This window comes from Thrips palmi, unplaced genomic scaffold (assembly GCF_012932325.1).
Source record: "Thrips palmi isolate BJ-2018 unplaced genomic scaffold, TpBJ-2018v1 HiC_scaffold_10, whole genome shotgun sequence".
Taxonomy (NCBI): Eukaryota; Metazoa; Arthropoda; class Insecta; order Thysanoptera; family Thripidae; genus Thrips; species Thrips palmi.
Genome location: NW_023144621.1, coordinates 17,879,060 through 17,902,120, shown reverse-complemented (window position 1 = coordinate 17,902,120; position 23,061 = coordinate 17,879,060). Strand labels below are relative to the sequence as shown.

Sequence of the window (23,061 nt, the reverse complement as noted above, 5' to 3'; positions counted from 1 at the left end):
CGTCTGATTTGATTGTTGCATTTACTCAGGTTAGTACTCAAAGTCATATTATGTCTTGCGATACCACTTACACGCCTGTCGCTGTGCCATAACCAAGGCACTCCAGCAACTTTTTATTAAGTAACTGGTTTCCACTGGTTGATTATGACATCTTTTAACTGTTGTCTATGTGTAACCAAAAAAATATACTTGTATTTTTCCCTAGATTGTGCATCATGGGCTGGGTTTTAGAAATTTTTAAAATGGGTATGTATGTATCATTCCCAGTAGCCCTATTCCATTACTTCAACTCACCTGGAAATATTGAAGAAAGTTTAGTTCAAACTAGACAAGAATATATCAGCAAATATATAGGAGATTATGAATATGAACGCAAGAGAGACGAGATACTTGCACGTAAAACTAAGCAGCTGGAAGAAAAAATGAGAGTGGACTGATTGTGTTCATCAGCTGCATGATTGTTCTATTGTTAGATGTTTAGTATATGATCAAGATGAAATCAAAGATTGTCTTTTCTGGATGAGCTCATTTGTTAACCAATTAATGTCCTTGCAAGATTTGTGTCATATTAAATTCTGTTGCCTATTTCGCTGTTGCAGTTTTATTGGAAAAAGGTGAATAAAGCAAAAACAAAGTAATATCAGAAGTACTTTATTCATTGTATCACAGGTCACTCTTTTGATGCCTTTAATTAAATTGAAACAGCATCATTATAAATGTTTAAAACTTCATTATTTGCAAAATAAAAGGAATTAAAATGGATTACAAAGTAGTTACTTTTCTTAAAAATTAAAATAGCCACAAAGGCACATAATAAGCTTATAACTTTATAGATTCCATTTCAGGACTTTTAGAAACAGTCTTTGGTTGAGAAGGTTTGGCTATCAAAGATGCATTGGTCTTTATTCCAGCCCGAAGAGATGGACGGGTGAAAGGTTTTGTAGTCGTACTGGGTGGTTTGATAAGGGATGTCACCTTCGTCACCACACTTTGTGTCCCACTGCTTGCCTCTGGAGGCCCTGAGCATAGAGAAGAGGTTTATTAAACACTTTGTCGACAACACTCTCCTTGCTCAGCGACCCTCCATTTCAAGAAAAATTGTAAAGTATTACCCTTTTTGTTGGCGTCCGACTTAGTCCTGTTGAGCAGACTGGTCGTTGGCGTCTGCCTGGCTTTGGCGGATAGCGCGGTGGTGGCGGTGGTCCCCGTCCCCGCGCAGGCGCTGATCGTCCTGCGGAGCGTGGGGCCGTTGCGGACGGACGCCAAGGTCTCGGGGCCCATCTTGCACGTGCTCGCCGTGGGGCGCGGCGGCCGGGGCGTGTCCGAGTGCGACGACGTGGACTGGACGCTGCCGAGGCCGCTGGAGCTGGACGCCGACGAGGTCCGCGACAGAGGACGCAGCGGCTGGGCGAACCTGTCGGTGGACATGCGGCGCGAGACCGCGGACAAGCGGCGACTGGGGCCCACCGGAGTGTTGCGCAGATTCTAGAAAACAGAACGCACTTCAGCCTGGGATCACGGAGTGCAAACGGGCTGGCCCTGGCCATGAAGGCCATGGGGCTCCCATGCTACTCACCGGCTTCTTGACGCCAGTCAGGAGGCACATGGCCTCCTGCAGCAGGTCCGTGGCCGCCATCACGTTCAGTTCGTCGCCCTGCAGGGTGGTCCACTGGCTGTTGAGGGACCCCGGCGGCGCGCTCAGGCGCCGGTTGACCGGCGACGCCGTGTCCTGCGTCGCGCTGCCGCTGGCGGAGTCTCCGTCGCGGCTCCAGGTCCTCTGACGGGTCAGCCTCGGCGGGGCGAGGGCGTTGTCGTCAGTGGTGGACGTCATCGAGATGTTGAGGGGATCCTCCAACTGCCCCACGGCGGACGGCGTAGGTGACGTCGCACGGGAGGGCGCCTGCCAAGCAGAGGAGTCATTCATTCATTCACACTCTCATTCGTTCATTCGGCCCATTCGACTCTTTGCGGTAGCCAACACTCACCTGTCCGGCGCGGCCCGGGGGATGCAGGTGGTTGTTGAGGGCCTCCTCCGACGGGCAGGTGCAGGGCCCCTCGCCCTGCATCACGACGCGCGTGCCGGACCGCTGGCAGATGATGATGGCCCTGCAGCCGGCGCTGGAGCCGCCGCGCTCGCCCTTGTCGCTGTACTTGACGTCGAAGCCCGCGCTCAGCAGCATGCCCACCAGGATGGGCAGGTCCGGCGCCGACGGGGTGCTCGGCACGTCCACGTCGGGGACCGCGTTGCCCTGCGAACGCGTAACGCCACCATTGAAACGGGTCTGCTTTGCGACGCACTGCACCGTCGCATGCCGGTCTTACCTCATCCTTCTCCTTCGGGGCGAAGAATTTGAGCATATGGTTGAGGAAATTGGCCTGCATTTGACTGTCCATGGCGGCCCGGACAAGTCCCGTTGATCAGTAGTTGGTTCCGTGACGACGATCTCGGTCTGTGTTCGCGTGGTCGCTCGACGAGCTGGGACGTCGGTTTGGGTTTGTGGTCAAACGTTGTGTTCACCTTCGCGTCCGCTCGCCCACTGTGACTGTGGCGCTGCTGCGCTGCCGGTGGCCGTGCGGGCCGTGCGGCGCGTCGTCCGGCGTCGTCTGTCGTCGTCTGCTGCCAGGTGTGCGCGCCAAAAAATCAAAACAACCGATAGGAGGGTGTGGGGAGGGATTCCCCGCCACACGCGCTCGCACTACACGCACCGGCACAGTAATCATAGCAAAACTAGTTATTCTCAGTTATTGATTTGTGTTGTGTTGGGATTTGTGTTCCAACGTTGGGGCATGAAAAGTAAAGAGGGTGCAAAAGAAAACAACGTTGCTCTTCATGAAATAAATATTTATTTTCATAGAAAATGTTGACGAAGTGTCCAAAAGACGGACGTCTCTTCTACATAGCATCAAATATTTGATCCTTTCAGAAATAACACCAGATAACAATAGCATGTCCACTGTTTTTGGACTTACAGACGATAAGGAGATTTTGGCCACAGTATGAACTACATTCAGACTTCAAACGAGTGAGTGGTTCAATCAAAATGAACAAATGGACAATGATTAACGGGCTTGTTAATTTTATAAAACACCATTCGCCACTTTAACTTGCACAAAATATTGTTATGAACATCCCAATATTTGAGCTGAAAAATGACATTGTATTGATTCAATTAATTATAAACAAATGCAAACAAACCTAATATCTAATAACTTGGCTTACTTTTAAATTTCAGCATATCACTACAAGAGTAAAAATTAATTAAGCATGGCGATTTTATTCATTCACATCTAAGTATCACATGACTTGAAAAAATATATACAAACTCACTTCACAACTGTCACCAAAATATTTTAATTTGGATACAAAAAGTAATGTAGTGGTCAAAATGTGTTGCTTGAAAATGTAGTGAACTTTTAGTTTCTGTGTATTATGAAGTTTCAATGGCAAGATTATTCTAACGGCTCACATTTGCCCTAAACACAAGGATACATGGCATGCCGCAGACTATCACAAATGTGGTTGCATCTGAAAATCTGAATCGAAATGCGCTGGCTCCAACACATTATTCAGCAGCCTGGTAACTTTTATAAGACTGGCACTTGCCACAGTCACACACACGCAAATGCTTTAGGCCGTTCCGTGAGCGTCTGAGGCAACCAGTTTAAAGTTCACATAAATCTCTTGCAGGAAAATTCGCCTTGACGCAATCTCTAGACGAAGCTTCAAAGACCATAGTACGTACAAACAATACAAAGAAGACTATGACAGAGTAAGTAAGTCTAAGCAACAGTCTAGTCCCACTCAGCAAGGTGCAGGAATCTTTATCACAGGTCCACACCTCTGCCGTGCGAGTAACAGTACAAAAAGAAGGGCGCCCTCTCCAGCCTGGCGCCCCTTCCCCTCCCCTCCGCGCCCCGCCCCGCGACACTACGGCCCGTTCCTGCCGAGGCGCGCGCCGCCAGCGAACACGGGCCGCTGATGGGAGGTGACGGGGATGGGCGGCAGTGGCCGCGCAGGCAGGGGAGGCAGCGACAGCGGCGCCAGCGGCACGGGCGCGGAGGCCGGCGCGGAGGCCGGCGCCGACGAGGGTGGCGACGGGGCCGATGGAGACGACGGTGGTCGCGGACACGCCTCCAGCAGGCGCTCGCCGCCCAGCAACGTGATGGGGTTCTCGCGGTGGTACCGGACCAGATCCTCTGCAACACCAAACATACGGTCAGCCACACGGAGTCCCTGATGCAAGACGACACTCTCCCGGATCGACGCGCTCACCTAGGGACTTGTGGCAGATCTGGTTGGCGCCCAGGAACTGGTAGCCGCCGCCGGGGCCTGTCGTGTCCACGAGGTAGTGCTTGCACCGGCGGCTGGTGGACGGCGGCGAGCTGGCGTCCCGGTCCCGGTAGCTGATGGCGTAGCCCCACACGCGCTCCGACAGGCGCACGAGGAAGGCGCCAGGGCCCCTGCTGGCCAGGCGGGCCTCGGCCTCGTGCCGGCTGATGAGGCCGTGGAACCAGGCGTGCGGCGCACCCGAGGCGTCCAGCCCCGCGCGCCGTGGTTGCGGCTCCTCCTTGGTGCGGTACCACTGCAGCACGGCCTCGCGGCTCTGCGGCGGTGGCGGCGGCGGCCTGCAAAGTCACCGCCGGTTAGGACAAGGAAGCGGCGGTGCACGACGTGACGCTGCAAGCCCAGAGGCTCGCCCAGAGGCCAGGGAGAGACTACTCACACTGTGGGCGGCGCGGACGCCGTCGGGCTGGGTAAGGTCGGCGACATCGGCGACGTCGGTGAAGGCCTCGGGTCACCCAGCACGGAGGACCGGCGGTGCTCCTCGCGAGCGCGACGGGCGATCTCGCGGATCTGCTGCTCCGCCTCCTTGGCCCGTCTCTCTGCAACGCGAGCGACGTTAGTATAACACTGCAGCGTTCGCAACGAAGGCGACGGGGAAGTCCCGGCGACGCTCGCGGCGACGCGGCCTACCTTGCTCCTGCCACAGGCGCTCCTGAGCGGGCGCCATCTCCTCCGCCTCCCTGGCGGCCTCCTCCTGGCGCTGCTTCAGGTTGGTGAGGATCTGCTCGGTGCGCGTCTCCAGCACGCGGCGCTCCCACTGCGCCACCCGCTGCGCCACCTTGGGCACGCGGGCCGCGGGCTGCAACACAGAGCAATGCGTGAGGACCGCGCCGAGCAAGTCAAGTCGACGGCGTGGCGCGTACGTCGGCCACCCCACCGATAGCTTCCTCGGCCCTCGGCCTCACCTTGTTGTTGAGCGAGATCTCGTGCAGCACGTCGCGGTCCGGCCGGCCCGTGGTCCGCAGCTTGCTGGCCGCGTTGCTGAGGTTGTTGTTGTTCTTGAGGCTGTTGATGGCGTTGTGGCCCAGCACGGCGCTCTTGTTCTCCTCCTCCTTCTTCTTGCTCCACTCGCGCAGCTCGTCCACGGAGCAGTAGATCATCTCGGAGGGGTCGTCCGCGGCCGGCGGCGTGGGCGCGGCCACGGAGGTCTGGTGGGGCGCGCAGGGTGGCGCCGTCGCCGTCCGGTCCGCCTCCATCTCCTGGATCTGCTTGTGGCTCAGGTCGAGCAGGTCCGTCAGCTCCGACAGCCTGGAAACACACAGCGGACGTCAGTTTGAGGCCCAAACGGTGTCGGAAGCCCCTTCCAGTGGCGCAGCATGCAGCCTCGTTAAAGCGAAATTAACGCGGCGTGACAGTCCGAGTGGGGGCGACGCCAGGCGACGCCAGCAGAGCAGGCTCATTCCGAACGGGGCTTTCGTCGCTTTGCCTCTCGCTCACTCATAGGGGCTCCGTAGGGGTGCGAGAGAGACGGGGCGAGGGGCCTTGGCGGCGTGGCCCTGATCGTGCCGGCAGGCCCGCCCAATTCCGCGGCGTGTCCACTCCATTGTGAGGTCGCGGCGGGCGGCGTGCCTGCCTGCACTGTACACTGTGCCCTGGACCGTACCGCGACCGTGGGCACCTCGTCTCGCCTCGCCTGCCGCGGCACGGGCCAGGACGGCACCGGCAGCGGCCGCGGCGTCACAGAGGCTGACATCACCGCGCGGAGATCAACCACGGGGAGGCGGGGGCAGAAATTGGGGGCAATTTGTTGAAAGGCCGCCACTGGGAAACTCAACCGAGCCCCTCGATGGGCCGGCGCGGAACTGACACCGGAGCCTCGTCCTCGTCAGCCAGGCCGTCAGCTGTCTCTCTCGCACCTCGCACTCGAGGGGCGTCCCGTGGAGGCGCGAGAGAGACAGGGCGACGAAGCGCTGTTCGGAATCGGACCACCGGCCGGACAGTGACGATGGTGACGCAACTCGCGCGCACAATTAGCGACGCCGAAAGCCGAGACGCGACGCGACGCGACGCACGGCCGCGGGAAGACGAGACGCCGCCGGCAGATTCGCGTCCGTCGGGGAAGCCCAGCGCCCAGCTCAGCTCCACCCAATGAAAAGCTTGCAAACTAATTTGCCGTGCGGCGCTCGGCGCGCAGCGGCCCCGCCCTCGTAACAATGGCAGAGCCTCAAGCCACACACGCCCCGCCCCGTCCCGCCCCGCCCCGCCCCGCCCCGCCCCGCCCAGCACGACACGGCTCTACTAGAGTGAAACTCAACGCTGCCACACCCGAGTCTTAACGCACGGCCTCACTTCGATATCAGCGACTCGACGGGCAAAAAAGAGAGGCGTCACGCGAGCCCCACATTACCCACCCAGTCTTGTGTCAGAGTCAGACCCGGCTGCGCGAAGCGCGCGGCTTAGACGAGCTTATGACTTCATTGAGGGGAGGCGGGGACACGATGGGCCCGCTCCACGAAGCACCGTATTTGCTCAAGCTGGACCAGCTATCGCATTCGGCGACATGGCTTGTCCATTACTGCCCCCGGCCCTGTGCCCGGCCGTCACCGAGACATGGCCGCGCTGTCGCCGAGATTGGTGACCCAAAAGCGAGCCAAGGTCGCGCCCCCGTCCCGTGCTCTGAAGTCTGCAGCGTGGTGCCGCGCCACCCGGACTTGATCAGTCCACCCGGGAAACTTCATTCGCGCTGACCCTCTCGCTCTCGTGGCACGATGGCACGATCCCTGAGGGCGCGAGAGAGACAGAGCGACGAAACGCAATGCATGCGTTGCAACGTACCTGAGCTGCTGCGCCTCCAGTTCGGCCTGCTGCCGCGCCTTCTCGCGCGCCTCCAGCTCCAGGATCTGCTCGATGGGGAGGTCGTCGGGGTGCTCGCCCATGACCCACACCCAGGGCTCGCCGTCGGGGCCGTTGAGGAACTGCACCGTCTTGGAACCTGCGCCAAAACACACTCTCTCAGTGACGGCGGCGGCGGCGGCCTCCGCGCAGCGCAGCGCCAATGCAGCGAGGCGGCGAGGCGCGGCAAGTGAAAAGAAGCCGATCCACCGCCAGCTGATTGCGAACAGCAACAGCGCTTTCGTCGCTCCGTCCCTCTCGCACTCGTTCCGGAGGAGGCGCGAGAGAGACAGAGCGACCAAGTACTGTTCGTTCGGAATCGGCCTGCCGGGCTGCGCGGTGCGCGCTGTATGCTGCAATGGAGTTGCCACCTCGTTCAGCCCTGCCCGGCCCGGCCCGGCCGAAAGCAAGCGAGCCCGGAGGCGCCGGCGTTTCCGAAACGCAGCGAGGCGAGCGGCGAGGCGCGCGGCGCGGAGAGGAGCGCCATCGTTAGCGGAACGCGAGGCGGGGCCGCGGGGCCGCGGGGCCGCGCGCCGTGAGGTAGGGCAGGGCCGGCGCACACTAGGAAGACACTCACTGTTCCGGCGGGGCCGCGGCGGCGAGGGGTGGTCCGACAGCTTCTGGTCCCACTGCCGCCATCGCCGCACCTGCTCCTCCCGCATCTTGCAGAACAGCGTCTGCTTCTGGTCATCGTCCAGCTCGGCCAGGATGGCGGGGTCCACCCACATGTCCTGGAGGATCTGCTGCAGCATCCTGGAAAGGGGGAAAGGAAACCAAAGGTCACTCTCGTGTGATGAGTCATTCTTCAGGCGCGGATCCGGGGCCATTGACACCTCTGTGGCCCCTAGACAGCCGCCTGAGAGGTAGGCATAAAGCCATACTTTGCCCCTGTCAGTAGGCAAAGAGTGCTACGTTGCCCCTCCCTTGGGCCGGCGCCGGATCCGCCAGTGCTGGCCTGTTTCGCGCCGGCCGGCGCCGGCACCAAAGCAAATCGCGCAACGGCACTGCAAGGTGAAGGTGTTGGCATTCATAAGCGGGAGAGAGGAGGCTGAGGGTCGCGAAGGTTGGCCAACACGGCGGCGGTGGATGAAATCGATTTGAATTTCCCGCGCCGAGACAATGCGCGCGTTCCGCTCCAGGCGCGCCGCCGCCGCGTTTGTTTCGGTCTCGCCGCCGAGGCGTGGCGGGGCGTGGCGGGGCGGAGATGGCGACGACCAGAAAACCGCGACAAAGGCGAATCGACTTGCATTAGGACCAATTAACGCCGGGGAGCAATCAGGCCTGAGAGTGGCAGGCTGCTTCCCAACGGCGCTTTCGTCGCTCTGCCTCTCTCGCACTCATGGGGCGTCCCCTCTGAGGGCGCGAGAGAGACGGGGCGACGACGGGGCGCTCCTCGGAATGCGCCACGGCCACTTCTTGCCGGCCCAGCGCCCAGCGCGGTCCTATCGTTGGCGGCTGGGTCCTTCCCTCTTCCCCCGGGGCCCGGGGCTCTAGCAGGGCCTAGGTGTGAAAAACGGGAACCGCCGACGTCCGGTGCGCGGTGTGGCGGTATGATGGCGGTATGGCGCAACTCTTAATGACCCGGCCGATGACCGACTTGAAGGAGTGACGCCGCATCGCCGTAATCGTAAATAACTTTATCTGGGCGCCGCGTCACTAGTAAAATGCGCGATCCGCGGCGCGTGGCGGCGTGGCGGCGCTGACGTCACTCCGCGGCCTGGGCTCCGATTTACAACCGTAAGAACGAGCTGCACCCAGCCTCATTCTGCGCACTGCCGTCGTCGCTCTGTCTCTCTCGCTCTCATGCGACGCCCCACATGGGTGCGAGAGAGGCAGAGCGACGGAACGCTGTGCGGGTGGTGCCTGCAGGGCGATGAGGAACGGGAATCGTCAGTCAACTTCCGGCGCGCAACACTGCAAGACTGCAGCGCGCGGCGCGGGGCGCGGGCGGGCGGGCTTCCTTCGGGGAAGTACCAGGGCGGCGTGTTAGTCAACAACGGCTCGCGCAGGGGCGGCTGCAGCCTGCTGCCGCATGTGGCGGCTGCTGGTCACGGTCATGTACTCATTCGTTTCCACGAAGAACAGCAACGGTCTCGCCGACGAAGAAGTAAGGAGCTCCCCTCCGTTGCGAACGGAAAGCAAAACGCTGGCAAATCCTCGTGAGACGTTGTCACCGTTCTCTCACCTGCTGTTTTGCCGGCTGTCTCCCCGAAGATCGAGAATCGACACACACTATCGAATCGGCGCACACGCGAGAAGACGCACGCGACGGCCGTGCGGTTGGCGTGGGCGTTGGTGCTCGCGGACGCGTTAGACGTTCCTCGCGGGCGGCGCGACACAACGCGACTGACGATGACGGCGTGTGGCGTGGCGGCCCGCTGTCCGCACTCCGCAGCCAAGCCGGCCCGGCCCGGCCCGCCTGGCCCGGGTCCGCCTCGGCCGGCCGAACCAAAACAACGCCGCGCGCCGCCACGCCCGGCCGCGCCGAGTGGCCACTCTATCTCGCGCGCTGCCGAGCGCCAGGTGGCCACTCTATCTCGTGCGCTGCCGTGCGCCGGGTGGTCTATCCGCCCCCGTCACAACTCACAGGAATCGGAGTTGTGTTGTGTTCGGTCAGGATGCGCAATTATTAGTGGTATGGTATCGATTGGCCGTTGTTTGCTGTTTCTGGGCAGCGGCCAGGGCGGCCAGCCGCGGCAGGATGCAGGAAACGTCCCCGCGGTTCGCAGAACTGGAGCCGATTGGCGCGGCGCAGCGCTGCCCGTTCCGCCGCTCCGCCGCTCGCCGGGCGCGCCAACACTCTTATCAGTGGAGGGCCGCGTTCGAAGCACCAAAACAAGGACCAAGGCAGAGCCAAGTGACTGATTCCGTTTTGGTCGCTCCCACAGGCCGCCCCGTATAGGTGCGAGAGAGACAGACCCTCGTAGTCACTGTGCCGCCCGAGGCCCGAGCGGCGCACGCAGCCCGACGACGTGTGGTGCGCGACAAGGAAACTGGAACGTGCCGCCCCGAGCTAGAGTGCCGGGCGACTCCCAAGAGTCTGCGTCGCTCTACCTCTGTCGCACTCATGGGGCTCTCCGCGCGGGTGCGAGAGGGACAGCGACAAACCGCTCTCCTGCACCGCTATGCTGCAGGCAAGGAGGAGGAGGAGGAGAAGTCCCCAGATAGTGAGGATCAAAGGAAGACTTTTAATCTAGTCGCCAACAAACTCCTGACTTATCAGTCAAAGGGAAGTACCTTGGCTGCGCGGCTGCGCCTCTTCTAGAAACGACCGCAGCGCGTCACGAATCGGCTTAAAAGGCCGGCCTGTGACGTTTTCGTTCGTCGTGTGGCATGGGCGGGTCTTTAGCGATTACAGCCTGTTTATGGCCCGGCCGCTTAAGTGAGACACGAACGGGCTGTCGGGAAGACACAGTGGAGTTAGCCATTTTCCATCGTTACGCCGCAACTCTTGACTGCAATGCCGGTGCAGCTCCTATGGCAACGAGAGCTTCCTTCGAGTGCAGGCGGACCGAGCAGCGCGTGCTTTTAAGCCCCTTCGGCTATCGGCTTTGCAGGCCTGCCTTCCGCCTCTGACTCAGAGGCGTAAATAAAGCCCGATAGCATGGGAAGGAAAACGGATTGAGTATCGAGTGCGCGATGCACTCGCGAGACGGACTGACTCGTGATTTGCCACTCGCGACGCACCGTGTCACACTCGTTGACGCCTGTAGGCGACACCAGCGGACTGACGTCGTTCTGTCTCTCTCGCACCTACACGGGACGGTCCATGAGTGCGAGAGAGACAGCGTGACTTAAACGACTCTCGGAGTCAGTCTGCAGCGCACTGCAGCACGAGGCGCGTGACAGCCGCCGCCGCCACCGCCGCCTAGCCGCAGAGGTCACGGCTGCATGGCGGGGCCCGATCTCGAGACATCACTTCGAGTTTCCGTCTCGTCTTGACCCCCGTCCCGCCCCGCCCCGCCCCGCCCCGCCCGCTCCTCCCAGTCAGTCGTGGACGTGTGGTCCGTTTAGTTTGTCGCGGGCGGAAAGTCTCGACACTCACTCACTCTTCGTCCCGCTCACGACTACGTATCCATGTGGGTTATTTCGGGTGAACCTCGCCTTGACACGCATTCAAGAGCGCCGTGACCAGCCGCCCTAGATTGGTCACGAGCTTCTCAATGGGTTGTAATGGGCAACTCGTTTGGCCGAGGCATCGACACCGCCTGCCATTAGCAGTGTGGGGCCCTCGACCAGCGCGCGACGCGCAGCACAGCACGCAGCACCGCGCAGCACCGCGCAGCACGCCCGCATGATCCAGCTCCAGCCATACTGATTCCGAGAGCGATTTTCGTCGTTCCAACGCGAGTTCCAACGCGACAGAGACAGGGCGACAGGGAATATCGGAATCTGTCTGCAGCGGAGCCAGCCGACGACTTCTGGAGCAGAGAAGGGGCTTTGGACGGCCAAGGCCGAGGCCCAGCAGAGGCCGCCTGTCAAACGCTTTCTCCCCCACATTAACACTTCACTTCCGAAGCATTACGACCATTACACTCGCAGCGAGGGGGTCCCGCAGCAGGACTGCGACTGCAGGGCCCCCAGGACGCCCGCCCTCGCTAGGCCCCGCTAGCCCTCGCCACAGGGTCCCCGCCGGACGTCCCGGAGGTTCCTCCGCGTGGAGTAGAGCGTACCTGGAGCCGTGTCGTGCGGGGTTTCCGAGAAACAAATCCAAAGGGTGACGTCGCGTTGTCGCCGTGGGGAACAAAGGCGCGGGCCCCAGTTCACACATGCACGACCACACACATGGCACTCACACAGACACACCCGACGCGAGCGCGCGCGATACGCGAGGCGAAGGTCCCCGACCGACCAACCACGTGGTGCGGTCGCGGCTGTACTGCCAGTGTACTGCCTGGGCCCTGGCTGCCTGGCTGCCCGGCCGGGCTGGATCGGCATGCCGGGACTCCCCCTCCCCCTCTCCCTCCCCTCCCTCTCCCCCGCACCGCGCCTCGCGGCCGCGCCCCGCAGTGCCCCGCGCCCGTTCGAGGGAAGGGAAGAAGGCTTCGTCTGACACCAACGCGGAGTGCATTAGGGGGAGGGGGAGGGGGAGGATCGCCCTCTGCGTCGCTCTGCGTCGCTCTGCGTGCCATTCCCGCACGCCTCCCCGCTCTGCCCCTCTCTCTCCGACGGTCGTCCGTCCACGCCTTCGCCGTACGAACCCCCCTGCTAGACCAGCGTTCTATTTTGGAGCTCGAGCTTTGACATGCACTCAGTGAGTGCTCCGCCGCGTCGGAAAATAAATGAAATACTGTCCACAGTTAAAAATTAACAGGCCCGAAAGCTGCGTCGGGGGTTTCGGTTTTTGAAACTGCCAAAAATTCACTGCGGCGTACAGACAAAGTAAAACTATAAATTTTGGTATTTTGAGAAGATTGCAAGCAGCTTTCTCTATCATGACACTTTGTTTGATTGATGATTGGACTTTATTATTTCGAGTGTTTAGATTGGGGCTTCTTTTTTCCTGCACGCTCACCGCCTGCTTTTATCTCCGCCACCGCAAACTCCACCATCGATGATTTGCCCGTCTGCCTCTCTCGCGGGTGTTGTTTTGAACGCGTGACCGATCCTGCATTCCCCGCCAAGTGCGGGCGTGGCGTGGCGTGGCCTGGCGTGGCGTGGCGTGGCGTGGCGGGGTACTTGAGCTGAACACACACGACGCGAACTGTCCATCCCGACACCCGTCGAGAAATGCCTTCTCGGAACGGCGGCGGCGACATGTCGGCGACACCGCATGCCGACACGAACCTAACGTCTAGCGACATTAATTGGCTCAACACAGCACAGCCCCCGAAGGAACGGTCCGCAAATATGCAAACCTCAGCCAGACAAAAACGGCACAGTGGCCATACCGCAGCGGCCGGCGCATGCAGCTGCCGCCATCGCCCTGTCTCTCTTGCACTTGTACGAGGCGCCCGGTGAGAGCGAGAGAGAAGGAGAGAGAGCGCCATACGGGTCCGGCCACGTTAATTCGCTTAGTGAACTTAAGGAGAGAGATGAGGCGAGGCGCGCCTTGAGAAAGGTCTGCCGGCGTTTCTCAGACCTCAATCCGGGGCCGTTTATCCGCACGGCGTGTCTGGCGTCTAGTCCGTCTAGTGTAGCGCCCCGGACGTGCCGGCCCGGCCCGCCAAGCCCGCCAAGCCGGCCTAGAAGGCCGTGCCGGGCGAGACGAGGGCGAGGCGGTGCGCCGCAGCACCGCGGCACCGCGGCACGGACCAGGTGCAGCGTCTCGAGATAGCGAGAACCGAAACCCCCAAGGAAAGTCGAGGACGCGGATCGACGGTGTAGTGGCATAGCTTCGCCTACGCAAAAAGTGCATCCATTTAGCGCGCGCGGTTCTGAAAACATCCGACGGAATTTCGGAGCTGACGGCGTGCTTCTGGCGCCGCGCGCCGTTTCCTCGACGGCATCCTGGCGCTGCGTTTCCCTTCGGGCAGCCGCCACTGCTCCAGTGGCTCTGTCTCTGTCGCACTCACGGGGCGTCCCAGAGGGGTGCGAGAGAGACAGAGCAACGGGCCTGCAGGATGAGCGGACGGGCTGGCTGCTGGCGCTAAACGGCGCCTGCCGCTACAGCGCGCCGCAGCGCTAGACAAGTCACTCCCGGGCAACGAGAAGGACGCCGAGAAGCATGTTGATGGCATCACGCTGCACGCTGACCGTTGCGCGGCAAGCCTGGCAAGCGCGGCCCGGCGGCCCCTTCCCGTTAGCGGCCGACTTAAATTGATTGCAGTGCCGCTCCTGACACGTTTCCGAGAGGAACAGGAAAATGTCTCATCGCCAGGCAAGTGCGCCAACTGCAGACCGGCTCGGCTCACCGAAACGTGGAATGAAAATCGACGCTCTTCTTGAAGGTGGCACAGCGGGTCTTCACACTGAGATGCTTCACACCAGAGCGGCATCGGCCTGCCCAGCCTGCCCCGCAGCGATCGCCGCCTTGACCCCACCACGCCGGCCTGCTTAGGGACGGCCCCTAGGAAGGGCTCAGGTGTGAAGCGGAGGGATGTTTTGAAAGGCGCCTCGTCTTGGCGGCGCGGCGCGGCCTGCGTTTCCGGCGACGCACTTTGCGCGGCGGACGCGCCTCGCCTTCCGTTTCCGCCTGGCCGGCCATCTGGAGCAGCAGCCTCAGCCTCAGCCTGGCCGCGGCGGCACGGCGGCGGCGCGGGAGGACCATGCAACAGGATAACAGGGGAGCGTGTCACGTGGCGCGCCGCGGACGCCGCGGACGCCGCGCCATCGTCGTCGATACCACGCACGCCGGCTCTCCTGCAGGAATTTTCGTCGCTCCGTCTCTCTCGCACTCACGATGCGACCCACAAGTGCGAGAGAGACGGAGCGACGGAAAGACTTCCCTGTCCAAACGCCGCACGCTGCTGGCCGGCGGGGCTCGACGGGGGTCCGGCCCGCGGGCCGCGGCCACGCCGCCAGTGCAGTGCAGATGGCCATCTCCGTCTCCGTCCTGTCTCCGCAGCCTCCTAAGCCCACCGGGCCGGGCCGCCTGTTTGTTTATTGTTTGGCGGCGATTTCTCTGGACCGCGGCGTGGCGGCGTGGCGCGCTTCCGGCGCGATGGCCACGGCCCGGCGACACAAAGTACAAAGGGAAGGACCTCGGCTCGGATCAATTACCGGGAAAGCCGAGAGCGGCCAGCGCGGCGCCGAAAGGCAGCGGGAAAGACGGACGCGGCGCTGCGTCACTGCGTTGCTTCCCGCCAGAGCGCCTGCAAAACGGAAGCTAGGCAACCGGTTCGCCCCGTGCACGCGCGTGCGGCGGGTTGCCTACCCGGGCGCCCGAAGCGCCTGCGAAGAAGCAGGTAGGCATCCGGTCCGCCCCCGCGCACGCGCGTGCGGCGGGTTGCCTACCCGAGCGCCCGAGGCGCCTGCGAAGAAGCAGGTAGGCAACCGCCTCGACAGCCGTGCGCGCGGACGCGGCGGGTGGCCTATCCCGAAGCCGACAGGCGGCACGAGGTCGACTGCGGCGGCTGCAGTTTGCTGCAGTTTGTTGCAGGCTGCTGCAGGTGCAGTGCGAGCGCGTGGTGCTCTTCACGTGGACGCCGCTGTGATTTACCACCTTGTTGTTGTTATTGTTGTTGTTGGCGGACTTGTTGCTGGCGCGCAATAGCGAGGCGCCGCGGCAGTACGCTGGAAACCGGTTTCCCGCGCGTTTCCATGCGCGGTGCGGAGGTTGACACGCGGGCAAATATCGCAGCCAGCGGCGGCCAGCGCGTGGCGGCTGTCCAATCTCTCACACCGTCTCGACACCACACGCACACACGCACACACGCACACACACATGCACTGACACTGGTTACCGGTTCCACCGCCCACGCTGCAGGCCGGCTGTGTCGCCGTGCCCCCTGCTGCTGGTCCCGATGCAGCCGCCACCCACGTCGCCCCCGCCCCGCCAGGCGACCGGCATCGGCGTCCCTGACACGTGACCGGCGCCGACCGTGGCCCTCGCCGTGGCCCTGACGACGCCGAGCCGAGCGGACACTCACTCCTAGGGGGGGGCGCGTCCCTGAATCGGGAGCAATCCCATTGGGCCGAGCTTCCAGTGCCGTGGCTCGTGCTTTAGGGACGGCCCTTGCCTTCCTTCCCGTCACTACGCCACTGCGAGTACGGCGTGGTACGGCGCTGCAGCGCGCCGCCCAAGGACCGCCAAGAACGGGACGGGACGGGCGGGGCTCCTCGGCGCTCAGCAGCGCAGCGCCACGCAGTGCGCAGCGCCCACGGCTACACCGCCGGACAGTCAAGGCCCCGAGCCGGCTCGGCATCACCAACAACAACAACAAAAACCTGCCTGGGATTCGATCGAAGACGGCCATTCTTCATTTCGCGACCACGTCCGTCTACGGATGCGGTTGTGGGGTTCGGCCGGGTTCGGCATCGCTCGGAAAACAGCAAGAGTAAACAACAACAAATTCCTTGTCCGGGGAATCGGAGATAAATCGCGCCCGCCCGCCCGCGCGTCCAAGTGTGTGTGTGTGTGTAGGTGGTCCTGTGTGGCTCTCGCGTGTGGTGTGGTGCGTGTGTGTGGTGTGTGCGCGCGCGCGCACCATCCGAAGTGCCGAACCGCACAGAGGCGCGCGCTGAGGCCTCCAGGAACCGGAAGAGATGGCACGGCACGGCACGGCACGCTGTAGCGGCGCGCCCCGCCCGGCCCTGCCCGCCCGAGCGATTCCTGGTCCTGGGGCGCTGTGCAGCGCTGTGCCGTTGGCGGCGTTGCCCGGCCGGAGCGGCCGGAGCCCTGCGCGGACCTTGGGACCTGCAGACTAATGGCAACTCTATGTCTCCGGCTTGGCCTCCTCTCCAGCTCCTCCGCGTCCGACGGCGGCGTTGGTGATTTCCTCCCGGTTGTTGGCGACGTGGGCACCCCACAGTGCGTGTCCAGTGTAGGCGACCGCGGGCACCGCGGGCACCGCGACGATGGCGGCGGCTGTCGGATTATAGGCCAGTTACGGCCATAAGCGTCTCGCCTGGTCTCGCCCCCCGTCGAGATGGATGCTGGAGATACACCGCGAGCCGCGAGCCGCGCGAGATAGCGTATTTACTCTTCCCGTTATTTCGAACAGCGGCTTCACGGCTTTTCCAGCGTGAAACGCGCCGCGTGTTTGACGGCCCCGAATGTCAAAGAAGATGCGCGGGCACAGCCCAAGGCACAGCCTTGCGACGACGCGCCGCGACGCGCCCCGCCGCGCGCCATCAGAGTTTCTCCTTCATTTCCCCTGCCTGCAGTCGGCAGTCGGCACAGAAACGTTGAAAAGGGAAAAAGAAGAGGGTGGAGGAGGAGGAGGAGGAAAAAAAGCACCGTCTAATTTTCCCGGCCGTGATAATAGAGCGCAGTCAGTGAGGGAAATCGAAAGTCGTGCCCGTCCACTCGGTCCACTCACTCGTGCCGGAGCCCGCCAGCCAGTCCTTGTGTCCACGGCCAACGACCGCGCAGTCTTCCGGCCCCAGGCCAGGCCGGGCAGGCAGGCCGGCCAGGACAGGCAGCTGCAGACAACGACAACAACACCCAAACGCTGCCATATTTATTTATTTACCTAATTGTTTCCTTTATTACGGTCATTTGTTATTCCAGACTGCCGTGTCCGCATCCGACTGCTCCGTCGTTGCCGTCCACACACTCAACCGTGTCTTATTTCATTCATTTTGCATACGCACGCAATTGGTTCGCGCACGAATATCGTGCACAGTTTTGCAGGACTTTTGACCTTGGTTACGAATATCCTGAAGAAATGGTCTGGAGTTTGGCTTTGTCGCGCTGAGGTTCAAGTTGAATCCGCGCGCCGCGATCCCGCCCTGGTCCCGCGGTTCACGACGCACTAACACACTCACAGCAACACCGTGCGGCGGGAAAGGGGGGGGGAGGCACCCAACGCGGCGTGCTCGTTTCCCAGTGGTGCATCGCGGCGACACGCGCCCTGGGCGCCCGAACGGCTAACGGTGCAGCGGGACGCGCGACAAGTCCGGACAAGTCCAATCGCTGGCGAAGGCGAAGCACGGCGCGAAGCATGGCCGGTGCACTCGCACACGCCACTCGCAGTCTGAGCCAAACCACGCACATTTGGGCAGAAGAGAGAACGGCAGCCCGCCGAGCCAAGCCGGCAGTCTGGTGACTCCAAACAGTGCCTCATGGCTCTGTCTCTCTCGCACCCCTACGGCACGCCCAACGAGTGCGAGAGAGACAAAATGCCCGCAGTCCGACGGCAGGCGCGCGGCCGGAGAGCAGCCATGCGGGATCGGGAGGGATCGGCCCGGGCCGGGCAAGTCCACGGGGCCCGGGCCCACATGGCTGGGTGGGTCGGCGACCCCGCGCAGCAGCGTCCCGCCGCCCCGCCCCGCCCCGCCCCGACAGCAGAAAACCTCGCCAGTTTATTCATACTGCTTTTGAGAGGCGAGAGAGAGGGTGGGGTGGCGGCCGTGGCGGCCGTGGCGGCCGTAGCGGCGACACTCGGAAAAAACGGCGTCGCTGTACGCCGAACGGCCCAACGGCCACAGCGTGATTCACTTCGGCTTGGCGGTGACTCCGGGTGACTCACCTCACTCACGCCTCACTTCGCCCTCCGATCACCTTCAAGCGAGCCTCCGAGCCAAACGCAGAACGCGGTGGCCACCTCCGCTCCGGCGCTCCGGCCGGCCCGGCCTGTTTCAAATTTGACTGAGTCGCAATGCCACGGACGGCCCTCGGGTGCGAGAGAGACGGCTGCGGACTAGAGCCATTTTCCATCTTTCCGCTGAGTCAGCGAGTCGGCGGCGCTGCCCAGCCCATTCACAAACGAGGCGCCGGCCGCGCCAAGCCGCGCCAAGCCGCGCCCACTAGCAGTGTGGGGTTTCGCGTCCCTCGCCGCGCGTTCTGCACGGTGCTCTGCACGACGACGGCCACCCCAAGGGCCGCCCCAAGGGCTCGCCCGAGGCCACCTCCACGTCCGCCTCGGCAGACCTAGAAGCGCCGCCGCCGGCTCCGGCTGTGCGAGAGAGACAGACAGACAGGCGGAGGGTTGGAGAGAGCGCGAGACAGCGAAGAAGATCCGCGGCTATTCAAGTCGCGGCTCGCGGCCTAGCCGCGCATTGTTTCGGTATCGCCGGCGCACTGTCGCGCTGTCTCGTTGTCTCTCCACCGAATCCGGCTGGCCGGGCTGGCCGGCAGCGATCATGTCCAGCTCGGCGAATTTCGCGTCCGTGCGCGGTGCGTGTGTGCGTGCACGCGTGCGAGTGTGTGTTTCTTTTGTCCGCGATGGCCTTCCCGTGTTGACGGGCCGCCCGCGTGCTGCGGAGCGATTCGCCAGCTCATCAGTGCGGCTGCTTCCGAACGGAGCTTTCTGTCTCTCTCGCACTCGTGCGGCGTTCCAATGGGGTGCGAGAGAGACAGGGCGACGGAGCGCACTGTTTGGCATCAGTCGACGGGCTAGGCATGTCTTATCTCATCATTATGGGGCTCCGGGCGCGCCGGGCGCGGTGTGGCGGCTCCGTCCAGCGATAGAGCCGCATTCTGCCGTCGCTGCACATCGCCGCCGGTGTGGAGCCGCCCCGCCCCGCCCCGCCCCGCCCCGCCCCGCCCCGCCGATAGTGCATCCGTTAAGTAAACAGGCGCGCCCACCCAGAACACGGCAACTTTTTTTACGCGAGCCATTTCGAAGCAATGCCGGCTTGGGTCGCGGTGGTTGCACGTTGCTGCCCCACTGCCACCACACTATGGCTCGAGTGAGGACAAAGCGACACACTGTACTGTTCCGAAGTGTCACTTGCAGAGCGTTTCCCCGTTTTTGCGGCGGTATTCACCAGCGTGTGTAGTCGTGCGTCGACCGTTACCGCTAAGCCCGCCCTGCCCCGCCCCTACTAACGCCACGACACCCACGGCTGTTTATGGCTCGCGATTTACATGAGAAAATGATTTTCTGCGCACCGGGCCGAGCGGCCGAGCCGACCGGCACCGCCAACACACTGGCGCCGATTCGAAACTGCCGTTCCCGCGCACGAGGCACGCCCGAAACACGATAATCCGTTCCAAATGCCACCGTTTCAGCTTCAAGTCCGGCGCGTAATAGTTCTCTAATAGGACCCCATAAAAAGAAATCATCATAGTCTTCTGGACGTCCTGCTGGAAGGCAGACAAGGACGCCTAATAGAAGAGCAGAGTCTTGGCAGGCGGTGCGTGCGTGAGGGCGGGGCGGGGCGGGGCGGGCCTCCACGGGGGCGCGCAGCACGGCGGCCGGCCGGCCACGCCCTCCGAACCGGACTGCGCGGTGAAGACGACGGTGCTCTAGGCCTCCGGGAGAGCACTGCTACTCCTGGAGTTCCTGGAGCTCCTGGAGCCCACGCCGTTCTTACCACGCGGTGGTAAGAACGCGGGCTTGAAGCCGCCCACGCCACTGGCAGCAGCAGTAGTCCGATTCTGACGATGTCGACCGTCGCTGTCTCTCTCGCATCCCGACGGCACGGAGCGGAACGCCCCCAGAGTGCGAGAGAGACAGAAGGCACGATCCGCCTGCCAAATCACAGCATGCGGCTACACTACACAATCAGCGAGCCAAAACTTTCGCTCGACAATCGCAAACTTGGCCGGACGAAAAGCGTCACCGCAGTCGGCCAGCCGTCCCCGCGATGGCGGAACAAGACACTCCGTCGCTCTGTCTCTCTCGCACCCGCTGCGGCCCGCGGGGCGTCCCGTGAGTGCGACGGAGACAGAGCGACGGGAAGCCCTTCGGAATCGCTCGGCAGGTAAATTGTGGGGAAAGGCGGCACAGTTTGCTCGTGATAACGCGAGCCAGGCCGTGCCGTGTACGTCGCCGCGGCACGCACGCATCGCACGGCGCGGTGGTCGCGGAGTCCCGCAGCAGTCCGAGCAACCGAACACCGCGCCGTGGCTGCATTGGGACGCCTGGCTGCCTCCACTTGCTCCAGACCACTCCAGACAGTGCGGCCGCTTGCTGCACGGACACGGCACGACGAGCCAGCCCGCCTGGCCCGCCGCAGCTTCAGCTTGGCCGGGTTCGGTCCAGCCGTGTGCGGAGCGCGCTGTTCGCGCACCAACAACGGTGCAATGCAAGTTTGCGTCATTTGTCCACCTAAGTGGTGGCCGCCCCGCCCCGCCCCGCCCCTCGCCTTTCTTCCTGCTGCAACCGGCGTCAACTAGCGCCGCCGCGAGGTGTCTCCGCAGCAGCGACCGCGGAAGCAGCGGAAGCGCCGCGACAGGTTAAAGGACCAAAGGACTCTGTTACGACCGAGTTGCGGTCGCGGCGCCCAAAAGTAAGCCAGCCAGCCGGACAGGCGGCGACGCCCAGAAACAACGAGTCTTGCTCCAAGTGGGCTCGCACCGACCGGGAAGCGGTCCGTCGCTCCGTCTCTCTCGCACCCTTACCGGACGCCCCATGAGTGCGACAAGGAGAAGACAGCGCCGTTCGGAATCAGCCCGGCTGAGGCTCTCCGGGGCTCTCCCTTTCCAGCAGCGCGGCGTGGCGCATGGGACCCAAACGGAGTGTCGCGGCCCTCGGTGCCAAAGCGGCTACGTGGCCACGCGGCTACGTGGCAACGCCAAGCGGACAGGCCGCAACAACGGCCAAGAACCGAGTGGCCGAAAGCCAATGATACACTTTCACCATGTCGATGAGGGGATTTGGGCTGTTCTGCTCGGGGTCGGCAACCGCGCGCACACTCACACACACTCACTGGCCTCCTTCTAAATCGCGTCACACTTAACTTTTGATATCTCCATCCGGCGAGGCAGTCACGGCGGGCGCTGCTGCGCCTTGGCCGCTGCCGCTGTGCGAGCCGCTGTGCGACGGGAAGTGTTCCATATCCAGAGGGGTCGTGTAAAAGCACTAAAGGCAAGCCGGAAAAAATGCCATGCCCGCCTTGCTTTCTCACTCCACTAAACCTTGATGAAGCGTTCGTTCCCACGGCGGGGTGCCCGCGCGGCGCCCGCGGCCCCGTACAGAGGCGCTCGTAAAAGCCGCTCTAAGGACTTCCCCGACGCGGTCCGGGTCTGAAAGGGCCTCAGAGGGACGGCTTCTCGATCCCAAAAACTGTGGTCCCAAAACCGTGATCCCAAAACTGGCTAATCTTGACTTCTCCCCTTTATTTTGGCAGTGTGCCTTCCTCGGCCTCCTCCGGCACCGAGTGTGGCTCCGCGCCAAGCGCGCTTCCAGTGCGCCAGCGCGGCCAGCGCGGCCAATGAGTGGACATGGTAAATACCGCCAACTGCGCAGCGCAGCGCCAAAGAGTCCGTGACTCATCGGAGAAGCAGAAAAACAGAAACGGCTCCAGTGAGCGACGCCACGGCGCGCATGTTGTTCAAAACAAGAAGGAAAACCGGCGAGTTTCATATGACCAAATTTCTGCAACGAGTAAAAACCCGCAGCCGATGTCGAAGTTCGTTTGCCCGCTGCCATACGACGAAGCCACACTTTTTCCGCCGAGCAGCCCACGGTGCTAAACGCGACACGCGTTTCCCCGCGCCGTGTGAAACTCCGCGGCTGTTTTGCATCAAGTCGTCGGCGGTCCGTTCGGCACGCCGCGGATCCGCGACAGCCTGCCCGGCCGGCCCGCCCGCAGCCTTGACCTTACGTCACTTTCCAGCCGAAAAAGGGAAACGTGTGCATAAAAGATGAGCCGGCCGGCCGGTCAGACAGAGACAGAGGGCACTCTCGTTTTCGCGGCGCCAGTCAGACGTGTCCGGCCGTTTAGTGGTGGAGTGGTTGAGTCACCAAGCCAAACACTGCGCGCGGCGCGGCGCGGCGCGGCGCGGTCGGCGGGCCGGGCTACACGTTGCCGACGACGACGGCGCCCCCCGCCGCCCTGTCGCGGCCCTGCCCGCCCTGCCCCCCGCCGCGACGGCAGCCGTTGGGGCGAATATATCGCCGCGATTCGAATGGCAAATGAAAGTTGCCATTGGCCCACTTTTCCCGCGCTAGGCAGGCCGGGCTTGGCTTGGCCGCCGTCGACGTCCCCGCCGGCCCCACGCGATGTCAACGCATCCAATGGTAATGTATGCCGATCCGGGGTATGAAAAATTGCCGTAGCGCTGTCTCTCCATCTCTCTCGCACCCATTCGAGACGCCCCGTGAGTGCGAGAGAGAGAGGTGTCCACGCGGCCAACTACAAGCGCGGAATGGGCTTTTGCTTTCCACGTGTAAGGGTCACAATGAGGCGCACACGTGACGTGTGTGAAGTGGCTTTATCTGCGTCCTACCCACGTCCCTCTTTTCCCTCCTCCAATAGCCTCTCTCTCTCTCTCTCTCTCTCTCGCTCTCCTTCACACAGCGCATATCCCTCCGTGAAAGCATACGACTGGAGGCGACGAGACGCTTAGAACCGGTATCCGCGGTCGACGTCGAAAAGGAGCTGCGGAG

The 23,061-nt window shown here is 62.4% G+C and overlaps 2 protein-coding genes across 5 annotated transcripts in view; both read right to left on the bottom strand.

Annotated features, from left to right (window-relative positions):
* Positions 1-635: 635 nt before the first annotated feature.
* Positions 636-2,593, bottom strand: LOC117650023 (mucin-3A-like). Its single transcript, XM_034393278.1, has 5 exons — positions 2,323-2,593; positions 1,986-2,249; positions 1,577-1,900; positions 1,113-1,485; positions 636-1,019 (listed from the first exon to the last, which is right to left on the bottom strand). The coding sequence occupies exons 1-5, from the start codon at positions 2,392-2,394 to the stop codon at positions 820-822; spliced, it is 1,233 nt and encodes a 410-aa protein (XP_034249169.1). The 5' UTR covers positions 2,395-2,593; the 3' UTR covers positions 636-819.
* A 232-nt stretch (positions 2,594-2,825) lies between these two features.
* The window catches only part of LOC117649967 (SH2 domain-containing protein 4A-like), a 31,780-nt gene continuing 11,544 nt past the window's right edge, over positions 2,826-23,061 (bottom strand). Inside the window, exons 1-8 of one of the 4 annotated variants that reach the window (XM_034393193.1) lie at positions 11,851-12,070; positions 7,755-7,930; positions 7,121-7,277; positions 5,251-5,593; positions 4,976-5,144; positions 4,725-4,884; positions 4,274-4,626; positions 2,826-4,197 (exon numbers count right to left, since the gene is read on the bottom strand). In XM_034393193.1, coding sequence (XP_034249084.1) covers positions 3,929-4,197; positions 4,274-4,626; positions 4,725-4,884; positions 4,976-5,144; positions 5,251-5,593; positions 7,121-7,277; positions 7,755-7,930; positions 11,851-11,948 — 1,725 coding nt within the window. In that variant the 5' untranslated portion in view covers positions 11,949-12,070 and the 3' untranslated portion in view covers positions 2,826-3,928. The other 3 variants (XM_034393201.1, XM_034393218.1, XM_034393210.1) reach the window with 3 other exon arrangements.

What these genes read in the sequence shown, in the direction of transcription:
- LOC117650023 (XM_034393278.1), bottom strand. Translation starts at nt 2,394, where the DNA reads ATGGACAGTCAAATGCAGGCCAATTTCCTCAACCATATGCTCAAATTC. An exon ending in TGACTGGCGTCAAGAAGCCG is followed by an intron (nt 1,486 to 1,576) that starts GTGAGTAGCATG and finishes TCTGTTTTCTAG; the next exon opens with AATCTGCGCAACACTCCGGT. An exon ending in GTCGGACGCCAACAAAAAGG is followed by an intron (nt 1,020 to 1,112) that starts GTAATACTTTAC and finishes CTCTATGCTCAG; the next exon opens with GGCCTCCAGAGGCAAGCAGT.